This window comes from Schistocerca serialis, chromosome 9 (assembly GCF_023864345.2).
Source record: "Schistocerca serialis cubense isolate TAMUIC-IGC-003099 chromosome 9, iqSchSeri2.2, whole genome shotgun sequence".
Lineage (NCBI taxonomy): Eukaryota > Metazoa > Arthropoda > Insecta > Orthoptera > Acrididae > Schistocerca > Schistocerca serialis.
Window position 1 is genome coordinate 390,070,483 of NC_064646.1, and position 15,619 is coordinate 390,086,101.

Consider the following 15,619-nt stretch of genomic DNA (forward strand, 5'->3'; position numbering starts at 1 on the left):
ACTTTCTGTATGTTCAAAAGGAGGTTTTATGAGAATAAAAAATACAGTTATTGTCAGAAGGTATGACATAACAAGACTATATAGGCTATGTCAATTAGCTTCATAGCTACTACCCATTCACAAGAAAAGCAATCAAGTACTGGAGAAACTCTTCTTTCGCGTTTTCCTAATATCTGTCGTGATTGATTTATTTTGTACATGAATACCATCAAGCAGAAGATATCTCTAGCGGAATTTATAAATAAAGTTGGAATGGACTTGGTAGCTGCAGGAGCAGATATTCGATCATTGGAACCAACCCGAAACACTAGGCTAGATAGAAATTTTGGTCGCCATTTTATAGGAAAGGTGCCACAAACTGTCAACAATGTGAATGTCTCACACTACTGTGAAGTTTGCTCTGACTAAGGAAAGAAAGAGACTGGCAGGCGGATGAGGAAAAGAAGCAAATAGTATTAACATTACTGCGATGTTGAACTTTGTCTGCCACAATCTTTTGAAGACTAATACTTGGAAGTAAATTATGCGTAAATTACATGTACTCAATTTTTGTTATAAAATTAATATGAACTTGTGAAGTTACTATTTGTTTTAATTTATACTTGAAATCTTTATGAGAAAGTGTAAGACCTTTTCCAGGAGGAAGTTCTTCCATGCTTTTGGCAACGTTAATACACCAGTACTAATGAGAACATATGTGTATGCACGCATATCTCATAATCTATGAAGTGTGGGGTTTGAAATGATGCTAGATTTTGGCCTCTAAGGAACTAGACTGTTGAGTAATTATACTTTAAATTTGATATAAAATCGCCAGTTCACTTAAGATATCAAAGGGGAAAGGTAGCGGTGTTGAATGTGTTAAATTCAATGAAATAGTGTCCACGGCAAGTGAGAGATTTATACCAATTAAATCAATAAGATGCAGAACAGATTCACATGGCCCGAAAAACAAGATAGCATACTATTGCTTACAAAGAAAACAATATGCCCTACTTAGAAGAACATACGCTCTCTACGATTGGCAATGTTTTAGCCAAGTTCCAAATGTAGTGTGCGCATCTTTGCGAGATGTCTGTAAAAGTTTCCGCAGTGAAACTCTGTCTCAGAATCTGGTAGCAGAGCCGAACAGATTTTTTTGTCGTATGTAAAGTATACGTAAACTGCAAATAGATCAGGAACTGTCGTAAGCTGGACACTGGAAGTATACCATTAGCGAAAGCCAGACAGTCTGGAAACGCAGTAGTGTCGCTGTATGCGTAGCGATATGATAAGATACTGAGCACTTTATACAGCACGGAATAATGATTACTTACCGCCTGGTTGGTCTAAAACCGTATGAGAGGCGTGGAGCGCATGGCATGTCAGTTCCTCCTCTTGCAGCAGGAGGCGACGGCTGTCGTAACGAGGTTTTACATCGGTGGCTAGCTATGGTTACGCTCTGTGGGTGAAAATACTAGAACCTTCTGTACTGAGACACGACTGAAGGCGTGCACTAAACCCACAACAAGATATGAAGCTAAGAGATAAGAGAGTGAGACACGCCTTCTTCAAATGGCTCTGAGCACTATGCGACTTAACTTCTGAGGTCATCAGTCGCTTAGAACTTAGAAGTAATTAAACCTAACTAACCTAAGGACATCACACACATCCATGCCCGAGGCAATATCCGAACCTGCGACCGTAGCGGTAGCTCGGTTCCAGACTGTAGAGCCCAGAACCGCACGGCCACTCCGGCCGGCAGACACGCCTTCAGGTGCTGCTAATCGTACATGGGTTCTCCCACTGAACGTAGCAAACGCTCTTCCATATCAGGCGTGCAGACTGTGCGGGGTCTTCTACTGTCAGTCTTCCGAGGTGCAATAATATCTGTGACTCTCAGATGCTGAAAAAAATCTGCCGATCTGCTCAGTAGCTCGGAACGTGCTTCTGTTGAAGTTTAGAGAACATACCTGCACCGAGGAGTCAAGCAGTATATTGCTCCCTCCTACGTATATCTCGCGAGGAGACCATGAGGATAAAACCAGAGAGATTAGAGCCCACACAGAGGCATACCGACAATCTTTCTTTCTACGAACAATACGAGACTTGAATGGAAGGGAGAACTGACAAAAGTACTCAACGTACCCTCCGCCACCCACCGCCAGGTTGCTTTCGGATTATGGACGCTGTAGATACTTTTCAAATAGAGGGCACGGGATCGCAGGCTACGTCCATTTGCTAAACCGTAGCAGAATATCATAACCGACATTTCACTTGTCAGGTAGCAGGTTTCCATTGCTAGCAAGTGGTGGAGGAGAGAAAATGTGTGTGTACTACATCATTTGTACGTAGAAACAACGCAATGTATATAATCGCTGCATGAAAGGAATCTGGGTAATCAAGCAAAAATTAATGTGCTGGTAGCTATGTAAATGAAGTTTCAAAAAGTTAATCTCTCCAAGAACTACCTTTTTTCATCTTAAAATGGGCACTGATGTAGAGATTGTGAAATTCATTCTTTAATGTTGAAGAAAAAAAAAATAAAAATCAAACTACAGATTATATTGAAACTTCTTTGCTTTCTCTTGACGTATATAGCTTTAATAATAATAGAATACATACCGATACTTAAATATGTTATGCTTCATGCTTTATATATAAACAAAACTCTAAACTTAGGAAAAAACTAAAAACGTAACGGTCAGTAATTCTATGAAATGATTTTTTCAGATGCAAGAAATAAAATAGCTTACAGAAACGTTAGACACACCTAATTTGCTGTAGATGATTTCGAATATAATTCAAAGTCGTACGAAATGTTTCTTATATTTATTTTATTTCTTAGTTTTAGACAAACCATTTCACAAAGTACACTGGACAGCCAGAGAAACTGGTACACATGCCGAATATCGTGTAGGACCCAGGAGCCCCCCCCCCTCCCCTTAGCACGCATAAGTGCCGAAACACGACGTGGCATGCACTCGACTTATGTCTCAAGTAGTGCTGGAGGGAACTGACACCATAAATCCTGCAGTACTGTCCATAAATCCGTAAGCTTCCGAGGGGTGGAGATCTCTTCTGAACAGCACGTTGCAAGGCATTCCAGATATGCTCAATAATGTTTGTGTCTGGGGCATCTGTTTGCCAGATGAAGAGTATAAACTCAGAAGAGTGCAGCAATTCTGGACATGTGGGGTGTCGCATTGTCGTACTGTAGTTGCCCAAGTCAGTCGGAACACACAGTGGACATGAATGGATACAGGTGATCAGACTGGATACTTACGTACCTGTGACCCGTTAGAGTCGTATCAGGGGTCCCATATCACTCCAGCTGCATATGCCCCACACCATTGCAAAGCCTCCATACCCGTACACGTCCATCCGCTCGATACAATTTGAAACAAGACTTGTCTGACCAGGTAATATGTGTCCAGTCATCAACAGTCCAACGTCGGTGTCGACGGGCCCAGGCGAGGCTTAAAGCTTTGTGTATTGCGGTCATCGAGGGTACAACATTGTACCTTCGGCTTCGAAAGCCCATATCATCGATGTTTCGTTGAATGGTTCGCACGCTGACACTTGTTGATGGCCCATCACTGAAATATGCAGCAATTTGCAAAAGGGCTGCACTTCTGCCACATTCAACCATTCTCTTCAGTCACCGTTTGTCCCGTTGTTGCAGGATCTTTTTCCTGCAGCAGCGATGTCGGAGGTTTGATGTTTTACCGAATTCATGATGTTCGCGGTACATTCCTGAAATTGTCGTACGGAAAAATTCCCGCTTCATCGCTACTTCGGAGGTGGTGAGTCACATCGCTCGTGTGCTGACTATGACACCACGTTCAAATTCACTTACATCTTGGTAAGCTGGCATTCTAGAAGCGGTAATGGAGCTAACAACTGCACCAGGCACTTGCCGTCTTATGTAGGCAGCGCTGTATTCTATCTACTTACATATCTCTGTGTTTGAATATGCATGCCTATACCAGTCTCTTTGGCGCTTCGGAGTATTTGACTCTTTAAGTCTTGAAGATTACGAAGGTGCTACCCCGGCCCGGTCTGCTGTTTGCTTGCCGGCAATACTTGGCCAGTCGGGAATCGCTTCGTGTACTTCTAGGAGTGTCGCCGTACCTGCGAGAGAGGGCCGGTAGTGGATGGCGAGCCGGTAGCTGCGCTCTGCCTCCTCCGGGCGGCCTCTAGCCTGCAGTAGGTTGCCCCTGCAACACAGGTAAACAAAGGGGAAAGTAATGGCCGGAAGTAGAGAGAAGCTAGGGGATAGACACTGTGTATAAACCTGGATTACGTCGGAGTCTTCGCAGCTCCAGTGACAAACCACACCACACAGGACATTTCCAGAGTGTTAGCCCCATCGTACTGCTAATGCTACCAGCAATTCACTCTATAATTTATTAGTGCTAAGACAGAATATGTATCTCACAAAGGTACTGAATAAGCTAGTTGGGTTTTGCGATTATTATTAATTAATTACTATATAGTAAGTCTGTCGGTTCAGCATCAGTTCTCCCAGACGGGTTTGATGTGTGCAGCAGAACTTAAAAGAGCACAGAAAGAAACGGCTAAACGTTATGCGTAACTAAAATATTCATGCTAGGATTAAAATTTACTGAGCAAGATGCGGATGATGAAATAGGATTGTAATGTGAAACAAGGTTTACTATCAAATAGTTTATATATTCTTCTACAGAATGCACCATTTCTCAGTCGTAACAACCGACTATAACATCTACGAAAATCCTAATATCCACTCAGGTGAAGAATGAACCTCCTTAAAAGTTTATAAGCTGTATGCTTGCCATAAAACACTAACGCTCATAATCGTCAGAAATGTGATAGTGTCACCACACGGTTTATATATCACCGAACTCAATACATACCATATTACTAAGAGTGCCACAAATATCTAATGCAATGAAACAATTCGAAAACAAAGTGCTGTATCTTCCACGAGGAGATGCTTCATAAGCGATAATAAGACACAGGTAGTCAAAAATAAGGATTCATTACGACCTGAGGAAAAGTGATTTAAAAAGAAAGGCTCTGAGCACTATGGGACTTAACTGCTGAGGTCATCAGTCCCCTAGTACTAAGAACTACTTAAACCTAAATAACCTAAGGACATGACACACATCGATGCCCGAGGCAGGATTCGAACCTGCGACCGTAGCGGTCGCGCAAAAAGAAAGGAAAAGCTTCTCTCAATAAAAAATAGTATAACTTTGCAGACTCTAACTGGCTTACGTCTGGAACACACAGTGAGTAAACTTACTGCGATGCGAAGACTATGTCACTGATAATTCCTAACAACGGCGGTTGAACGTGCGGTGTAATTGGCCGACAGGTACGTTTCGGGATACCGCTGGAAAGTCGTAGATCCCGCTGAGGTGTCTCCCTTCCGGGCTCTGACTGATAGGCTCCTAAGAACCGGCGTATGAATTAGACTAGAGCTTCGGCGGAGCGGACTGCCGATGTTATTTTTTTTTCTTTGTTGTATTTCAGTTCCCCATCGGGCAGAGCTGGCAGCAGCATATGCGCTGCTCTTCAGCCGAAAGACATAAATCATACAATAGAAGACATTTAAAAAGATGTTTTGACTTGCTCCGCCCTATATATCCGGGACGCGGGGGAATTCGTATCCAGTTCCTCACACGTGACACGTAACATGACGGAGGAGGTAGGTCCCTGGCGCGGAGGGCCTCTTGTGGCGCTTGTCCTGCGGTATGTCGTCCTGTTGTGGTCGACGCAGTCCGGGGAGGCAACGCCTTGTGCATATGCAACCCCGTTATGCTTCAATGCCTAAGCGATTGCTGATTCCTGCGTGCGAACGTCGAGTACATGGGACAAAGTCTACCACACGTATGAAGGTTAACGCTGGCCAGCATAGTTCGAGACCACAGGATTGCGGAATTACTCTTAAGTGTTTAACGGTGCAACTCTCCTGAAACAGAGTCCTAAACTGACGGTAAAATTTTTAAGGCATTTACATAAAACATCGCTCTCTGGTCGCAAAATATTCTGTGTCTGTAACGCTGTAATCCGTCACGCATCAGAGACTCGAGACAAGTGTACTCGGCAAGGATTCGCTGCCGATTTACTGTACACGTAACCTAAAGGTAGGATTCCTATGCCGCGTTTGACGCATGCGGCAGTCGTTATGCGTCTGACGTTGTGCGGCTGACGCACAGCTGCCGATTCCCATAGAGCGGCGGCCGCACAGTGTTTAGTTGGTCTGCTGCGTCTGTGCTGAAAGGATGAGTGAGCGCGATTTGTTGTTTTATCTATTGTTAGAAGACGTTGAAGATGAAGAAATTGCCGGTCGGAGTGGCCGTGCGGTTCTAGGCTCTACAGTCTGGAACCGAGCGACCGCTACGGTCGCAGGTTCGAATCCTGCATCGGGCATGGATGTGTGTGATGTCCTTAGGTTAGTCAGGTTTAATTAGTTCTACGTTCTAGGCGACTGATGACCTCAGAAGTTAAGTCGTATAGTGCTCAGAGCCATTTGAACCATTTTTTTCATGAAGAAATTCAGCTTCAGCTATGTAAGGGAAATGCTGAAACACATCCGATTTACCTCACAAGAACTGAGGAAGGCTATTGTGAACAACTCATCAATGGGCATTTGTTTAAAAATGACCAGAAATTTAGAGAGTATTTCAGGTTGAACATAGCGCAGTTTAACTATGTTCTCGATCTCGTCAAAGAAGATATCAGGAAGAATTCGTCTCCCAGATATCCATACCCTATAACACTAGATGAAAACCTAGCTTTAACATTGAGGCATGTACAATAAAATTTATTACTGTGTTATTGCTTTATTAATAATGCACACAATGTAAAAAATGAAAGTAGCACAACACAAAAATATGAAAATATGAAATTAACACTTATGGCAGCATTAAATGGGTTCGTAACCTGGCTTTTCGGTCTCTGTGTTGTCAGATGGTGTGACGACAGTGTTACCCACACTTGATGTCGTTGGAGTTGTTGAGAATGAGAAAGTACTCGGAGATGAAAGATGCACGGAAGAAAAGTATTCAAATGAACTGTGATTCTCCAAATCAATAAGCATCTGCTAGGATCCCATTTTTGCTTCATTGATCAAATTATGAATCAATTTTTTTACGCTGCGGGTGATACTTTTAAAAAATAAATCGATGTCATCATCACGCTTTTCTTCAGCCAGTCTTTTCATTAAGGTTTCTCTCTCAGCCCCCAGAGAATTCATCAACTCCATTATTTTTTCATTTTGTCGTGGCCTTTTCCTTGGTGGTCTGAACGACGCGATGCCTTCCACGTCTTCGGAATGAATTTCTTTTCCTGACATAGTCTGCGATGTTTGGCACACCTCTCTGTTACTCGGTTCACCATCATATTGTGGACTTTGCACTTCATTTGCCTCAACGTTGTATGTACTTCTGTGAAATATATTACAAAAATACAGGGAATTCAGTCTCACTAATAAACTGAAACGGAATAAAAAATAACGTAAACAGGCAAATTGTATGGCAACTTACACTCTCTTGTGATCGATTTTGTTTAAAATATTAACATATCAGCCAGTGGCCATTTATTTCCTTTACTGGAAGCAGAACTTCCAAATAATTATGTACGTTAATATTCGCTGGATGTAAAAATAATAGTAATTTTTAAAGTTACACCAGCTTATTTTTGTTTTGTTTTTAGGTTTATGGCAACAGGGGAAACATTCAGATCACTGGCATTTGCCATCATAATGTCTCCATCTTACATCGGTAAAATCATACAAGTTGTGGTGTCAGTTCCACGTAAGAAGTCATTGCCAATCCTTTTGCCACCGATGTCATAACCAGTTGAAATCAAAATGTAATGAATTTGAAGAAAAATGGCAATTTCCTAACTGTGTTGGTGCCATCGACGGGAAACATGGGCGAAATTTTTTCCCCTGCACTGTCAGGCTGATTGTATTACAACTACAAATGGTTCAAATGGCTCTGAGCACTATGGGACTCAACTGCTGAGGTCATTAGTCCGCTAGAACTTAGAACTAGTTAAACCTAACTAACCTAATTACATCACAAACATCCATGCCCGAGGTAGGATTCGAACCTGCGACCGTAGCGGTCTTGCGGTTCCAGACTGCAGCGCCTTTAACCGCACGGCCACTTCGGCCGGCACAACTACAAACATTTTTGCTCTGCCGCCCTTCTTGCTGTGGCTGACGCGAACTACAAATTCATTTTCATTGATGTCGGGTCATATGGGAAAGAAGGTGACAGTGGAATTTTTGATAAAAGTAATATCGGGAAACTGTTTTCAAGTGGTAGGATGTTACCCCGCCTACTAAGCTACCGGGTTCGGAAACAGTAGTTCCACATGTATTTGTAGGGGACGAGGCATTTCGTTTACATCCAAACATGATGAAACCTTTCTCTCGTCGAGTTGCTAGTACTGACCAAAAAAAAAAAAAAAAAAGCTATTTTTAACTACCTTCCTTCACGAGCTCATAGAGTTTCTGAAAATGCCTTCCTCTGTTAAGTCGCAGATCAGTCCGAAGCCAGGAACGACTGATAATTTGATTATTGATACTTGCTGTTTACACAATTTACTTAGAGATGCATTCTTAGAGAAAAATATCGAGCCTCATTTTGAATTAAACAGAAGTGAACCACTACCTACTGAAAATCTTGGGCCGTTAGCAAAGAGTGGTGGTTAAGCACACGCTGATGGATTTTCTGTGGGAGTTTCATTTACAGAATACTTCAACAGCCTTGGAGGTGCAGCGATAACACCGTGGCAAAGTGATCACGTTAACAGAATGCATTAGGCTTTGAACTCCCTAGCGTTACTGAATAATCTTTAAAAATTTGTATGCACATTATAATAAATTGACCATTTTAACATATCAGGTTTTAGTATTCACTTTGTGTACACTTCATTATTATAATAATAACTGTGGGGCGATGCTACTTATTCTGGTTTATTACAATATGCATTATTTGCCTGATAACTAAGTAATAAACATTATGAATAAACAGAAAGTATAATGTATTTTTCTTACTTGTTCTTTCCACTAATTCCGCTATCTCTCTCCAAGCATTATCCTTCATAGTTTGGTCCTTGTACACTGGTAACGATACATCGTAGATACAAGGAAATTTAGAAACAATTTCTACCAGTTTCTCATCTCCCACCGCCGTGAACAGTACGTTTCCCTCGGACGTGCTGCCGTGTTCTCCTTTGCTCTCAGACCGGCTGGGCCGCAGCCGCATGCAGCTGACGCAACATGTGACACAGTCCCGTCTAACGCCGCTTTCACACTATACGGTTTTGACCGTACGGCAAAAAGCCGTACGGCTGTAGGTGTGAAGAAATGTATGGCGCCTTTCACATTATACGGCGACGGCAAAATGCCGCTGCCGTGCCGTGCTGCAGCCGTGTCTTGCCACTACAACAGACGGTCGCCGTACGGCAAGTTCGACAACAGTGGCCTACGTGACTAAGTGCATGCTTTCACACTGGACGGTTTTGAGCCGTACGGCGTCGACTAGTTCGTTGTAGTGTCGTTTTATTCATTTGTGTTTATTCTTGTTTACTGAAAAGTGTAGAAGAATGGATGAAATTGATACTGAACTTTTGATAACCTTGGTGGAAGTAAGACCTGTTCTGTGGGACAAAACTCTAGATGCGTATAGAGATCGTATTGCTACAAAGAATGCTTGGCGGGAAGTTTGCGTAGCACTGAAGCAAGATTTTGATGAGATGGAAGACAAAGATAAAAATGCGTTTGGTAAGTATTTATTTAATATATTAATATTACATTTAATACGTTTTAAACAGTTTTTATTTAACGTTATAAATTTTATTCTAAAAGTAAATCGTTTGTTTATAAGTAAATTACTGCTACCAGTCACGTTTTTTTTGTTTTGTTTATATTTTGCACGACGCGTTTCGGGAAATAATTCCCATCCTTAAGTGCGTTTTTCTCTAAGTTTTCATCATGTGTGGTGTCTTTTTATGTGTCAGGTCTTGCATTCTGTTTTCTTTACTGTAATTTATAAGAGAAACACGCACAAGACCTCACAAATAAAAAAACACTACACATAATGAAAACTTAGAGAAAAAAACGCACTTGAAGATCGGAATTATTTCCCGAAACGCGTCGTACAAAATATAAACAAAACGATTAAAAACGTGAGTGGTAGCAGTAATTTATTTATAAAGAAAACTATTTACTATACAGTCGCAGGCTTTCACAAACAATCTACAAAAAGGAAAAGGCTTGTTAATTTATATCTTTGACATCTGCCATGACACGCTTCCAGCATTTGTCATAAAATATTTACAAAGAGTGTTCCTTATGGCGTTGGCTGTCAGTCCTCCTCTTATGTTGGCATCTTGGGCTAAGTCTTCCAAACCAGTGAAGGATGTGGTGTCTTCAATTATAAATCCATCTCTCTGACGTACAAAATTGTGTAAAACAATGCAAGCTTTAACCATTTTTACTGCAAAATCTGGATGAACATTTAAAGGTCGGTGAAACAACCGCCACTTATTGGTGAGGATGCCAAAAGCACATTCCACATACCTCCTTGCTCTGCACAAACGGTAATTAAATACACGTTTCTCAACTGTCAAGTTTGTTCCCCCAAAAGGCCGGAGCAAATGCGTGTGTAGGCCAAATGCTGCGTCTCCCACGAAGAAGTAGGGTACTTTTGGACCTTCCGTACCAGGCAGACATTGGACGTCTGGAAATTCCAGGGAATTACTTTCTATTGACTTCCATAAACTGGACCGTCTGAACACTGAAGAGTCACAGTCTTTGCCATAACTTCCTACGTCGACATAAATGAACCTGTAGTTGGAATCCGCTACAGCCATCAGAACCACAGAAAAGTATTCTTTGTAATTGAAGTACATTGATCCGCTATTAAATGGGGCAGTAAGACGGATATGTTTTCCATCCACCGCTCCTAAGCAGTGGGGGAAATTAGCAGTACGTTCAAATCCAGCCGCTATTGATTCCCATACCTCTTTGGTCGGTCTTTGTATACATTCTTCCCGCAGTGATGACCAAATTGCTGTGCATACATCATTAACCACTTTACTTGCTGTAGAAATCCCAATTCTGTACTGGAAATGTAAGTCAGTGAAGGAACAACCGCTTGCCAGATACCTGAACAAAACGAAAAAAAATCAGTGACATTTAGTTTGCAGTGGACATTTTTTGTTACAGTTTTGCTTTTTTCTATACAAAATTAAAATGTTTTCATACAGTTTTGTTTTCTTTTGATGTAGGTATAGAAGTAATACGGAGGTGGACCAATCTACGAGACTCCTTTGTGAAGTCAAACATAAAAATTCAAGCTGCGAAAAAAAGTGGCTCAGCAGCAAAGAAAATGAAAAAGTATGTATATTCTGATCAGCTGCAGTTTCTAAAAAAGCTGTATGATGCTCGAGAGACGGAGGACAGTTTTCAATCGGAACGCACCGCCAGACTGGAAGAAGATATAGAAACGCAGGGCTCCGTCGAAAATACTGAGAATGTTTCTGGGCCATTTGATACAGCACCCACACAACAAACATCCAAAAGCGAGTGCCATACAAACAGAAAACATAGAAAACCTGATGCAATCGAAATGAAAATATTACGAGCTCTGGAAGAAGACAAACCTTGCAGCAAAATGTCATTTTTACTTAGTCTGAAGCCTCATCTGGAAAAATTTGATGAACAGGATTATCTTCAGTTTCAGATGGGAGTCCTCAAAGTTATAGAAAATATATATGAAAGGAGAAATATATTGACAGCTCAACCTCCTCCATTTACCCATTACACACCTCCCATGCCCTATAATAATAGATTTCAAGCTTATTCTTATTCACCTATGGAAAATGCTGCTCCAATATCCTCTTACCATACGCATCAGATTCGTCCTCCTCCAGCTGCACCAAACCCAACTACTTTTCTCGAACAACCATTACAGACTTCTCAAGGTCGCAGTTCTTATCAACGAATTAATAAAGTGCCACCACCATACCCTTCGCCTTCCACAAGTAGCCATGAAGGCCCACCATCAACAACGCAGTTCTACAACGTTTTTGCAGAGAGCCTGTCGCCACAAAGTGACAGTACAGTCAGTCCTGCTACAAACTCTTTGGTTTCAACTGCTGATATTGATATTGACTTTTCTACTTCATAATCTGAGCGTAATAAAAATGTAAAACACAAATAAATAAGTAAATAAACAGAACTAGTTTTTATGTATTAAATTACCTTAACGTGATAGCCAGCATTTGAACAGGTTGGATGCAATTGCGGAATTGTGTGTTTTGTCGTTGTAACACATCCTTTAGTTTTCTATGTAATTCGTCAAACGAGGTAATAGACATTCGGAAATAGTTAAAGAATTTATTTCCGTCGTTCCTCAAATCTTCAAAGAGTGTATAAAATAAACCCACTTCGTCTCTTCTCTGGTTAATGGGGTGTACCCACAAAAGACGACCTTTTCTTTTGCGGCGACGATGAAGCAACCACAAAGCAACAACTCGTTTACGGTTCATCTTGATACACACATTAAGCAAACTGAATAGACACCAACAACTGGTCACGTCAAAAAGCCGTGTAATGTGAAAGCAACACAGGCACGGCTAAAACTCGTACGGCTTTTTGCCGTACGGTCAAAACCGTATAGTGTGAAAGCGGCGTAACACCGTCTGTAGCAGTACAGTGCGGCAGACGCACAACGGCGGCAGCAAACGTCAGACGCTGCATAGGAATCCAACTTTTAAGCTGACACTGGGCGTTGTGGTAGGACGGAGCGACCGTAAAGGCATTTCCCATTTATTATCGCTCCCATCAGCCGTCGCGCCCAGTGTCAGCTGCTTAGTTTACCGGTTTAGCAGTCATGTGCCCAGATTCCTGCGCTCTGTATATATGACTGGAGAGCACCACATAAATACTTGTTGATTTTTAGACTTGCAAAGACCTCGTCATGATTTACCGTTAATCTCATGAAACATCCAATTGCTGCCCGGCTGCATAAGGTGCTGCATGCGTGCGATACGATATTTGGCTTGTCCCCCCATTACCCTTTAGACCTTGGCTCCCTTAAATCCGGCTCGGATTTTCTCGGTCCATCCCGGCACCACTCGGTACAATTTGACAGTTGATTTAGTTGTGGTGTGCGATACTGTTCCCTCTGGCGTTTGGTGCGGCATTTTTCGTTCTGGGCAGTGCTGTTTATCCCTAGCTATTTGCACGAGACACAAAGGAAGTTCAATGGTCCAGTGCCGGTTACTCAAAAAGAGGCAATCTAGCTCTCTGTTGTCGCTAAACTTTAAAAATTAACGGTAATCACAGAATTTTTTCGAAGACGGGCTGGGAATTCTTAGTGTCTATTACGCAATAACATAAACCGCGGGCACGGTAACTTTACTATGCGATGGCATTATAACAGCATGAACAAAGAATTTAGAGATGTAGTTGATGATGAAAGAGTAGAAAATTACAACACCTATACATGATTTGTACGGGATTCATTGTTTGGCACATCAAGCAGCACTCTGTGTTAGTGACGAAACTGGCGAAATGGATACTAAATTTTTTGAAATTGCGTTCGTTATTATGCCGACAGATTCAACTGTTTTTGTTGGAAACGGACGAAGAGCATGGAAACGTACATATTGGCACGAAGTGCGTTGGTTAAGTTGAATATAACTCTCGGAAAGTTTCTTCTATTTAATACCCATTATTCTATAATTACTGAAGGGAAAAGGAAAGCAGGTACAAAAATTAGAACCAAAATAGACTACAGACCTAGCATTTTACAGTGGGTTTCATTGCAGACTTGAACGCCATCAGTAACACGTTACAAGGTGAGAAGAAAGTTATTTCAAATTTGATGATGAAAGTTGATACATTGTGGAAGGGACAACTACTGAAATAAAACACCGTCCACTTTCCTAAGCTCTCTGGTATTAAAGAAAAGGCGAATTTTGAAGAATTCACTGCATCGCTGAAGGAATTTCAGGAGCAATTCTCTAAACGTTTTAAGGACAATGCCAGTCTCACATCTGGTTTTGAGCTGTTTGCGAGGCCATTTGCCACTCCAGTTGAACGCACCTCTGCGCATGTGCAGATGGAACCGACAGGTCTGCAGTGTAATTCCCTTTTAAAAGAAAAATTCTTTTACACTAAAACTGTCAAAGATTCTACGAAGTTTCCCTTGCGAAGAGTTTCCGCACCCCACAATGTGGCGGCAAATATGACATTTCTGTTTCTATAAAAATATATCTGCGAAAAACCTTTCCTCAGATATGAAACTTAAGAATTCACGATTACGTACCATCATGAGTGAGAAAACTCTGCAAAACTATTTGTGACTGTCCATGAGCTGTTAGTTTCTGCGTGATATATATTTTATTATTTTTTCAAAGAACAAAAAAAAGTTTATTACAGTGAAAATTTGTATGTTTGCGATATATGTTGTAGAGAAATATGAAAAAGAGCCCCATGTGAGGTGTTCAATGTTTCTCGATCGACTGCATTGCCATCTAAAGGCATGTGTTCGCAGTTTCGCCGTTTTCCCACTCAGCGTAGTGTGGTAGTGGGGGAAGAGACAATCAGCCGAGAGAGATCCACGGACGAGCGAGAGCTCTGCATACAGAGCTCTTAGCGATACGCGACCTAGCGACATCTCGTGTCGCCAGCCAACGTATCTGGCTAACTGGGTGTAACATCTAATGTGCACTTGTCAAAGGACAAGACAGCAGACGTCCGAGTGCCCTATAACACAGACGCAGGGTAAAATGCGATGAAGACTCCTCATGCACATCACTTTTGTTAACGTCCCGTAGAACATTTCTACCTGACCGACATGTATCACTATCAAATACATCATTAATGCTTCCAAACAGCCACACATTTTCTCCAATTATATCTTCAATATACTTTAAATCTCCAAACCTAATATACACATGAAAATTCGTATTGCCACCGAAAATTTACCTTCCCTTGCTTATGCAGAGCTTTTGCGCGTTGTAATCTCTCTTACAACGTCCTGCAAAGAGTTTCTTACGATCGAAGAAATGAGGGCCGACAATAATCGGAAACTCTTTCTCGGTCTTTTTGTTACGTCCTTTTAATGACGCAGCTTCGCACGGATCTGTTGTGTCAAGGGGTTTGGGATGTCGGTACCTGCATCTTCCAACGAAAATTGAACCGACTTCCTCTGGCAGACAATGCTTCTCCGATATTAATTCATCCTTTCAATTGGAACTATTCCCCACGCATCCCATTCTGAATGGGACGTACATTTAAAATCAGAATCAAGATGTTTACTGGGTGATGCATCTTTAGAATAACGTGTAGATGCGGAATGCGGTTCCCTCACAGCTAGGCTACAGGCAGTCTCTCTAGTATGACTTGGCCTAACAGGAATTTTTCTTGAGTAAAAAATGTGTTAATCATTCGACTGCCTCGGTGGTGGAATATATCATGAGAAAACTAATGGCGGCGTTCTCAATAACGGACGCAGAAAAAGCAAGTCCTAGTATTCCACTGATGTCCGAGGTAAGGTCACCTACGAGTAATTGTAATGTGCAAAAGATGCGCTGTAATGGAACAACCTGTAGTCAAAATAAA

The 15,619-nt window shown here is 41.7% G+C and overlaps 1 protein-coding gene across 1 annotated transcript in view; it reads right to left on the bottom strand.

Moving 5' to 3' along the window:
- Positions 1–15,619, bottom strand: part of LOC126419638 (protein O-mannosyl-transferase TMTC2-like) — a 188,849-nt gene that overhangs the window by 69,110 nt on the left and 104,120 nt on the right. The window contains exon 8 of the mRNA XM_050086826.1: positions 4,114–4,199. Within this exon, the coding sequence (XP_049942783.1) occupies positions 4,114–4,199 (86 nt within the window). The remainder of the gene's footprint in view (positions 1–4,113; positions 4,200–15,619) is intronic.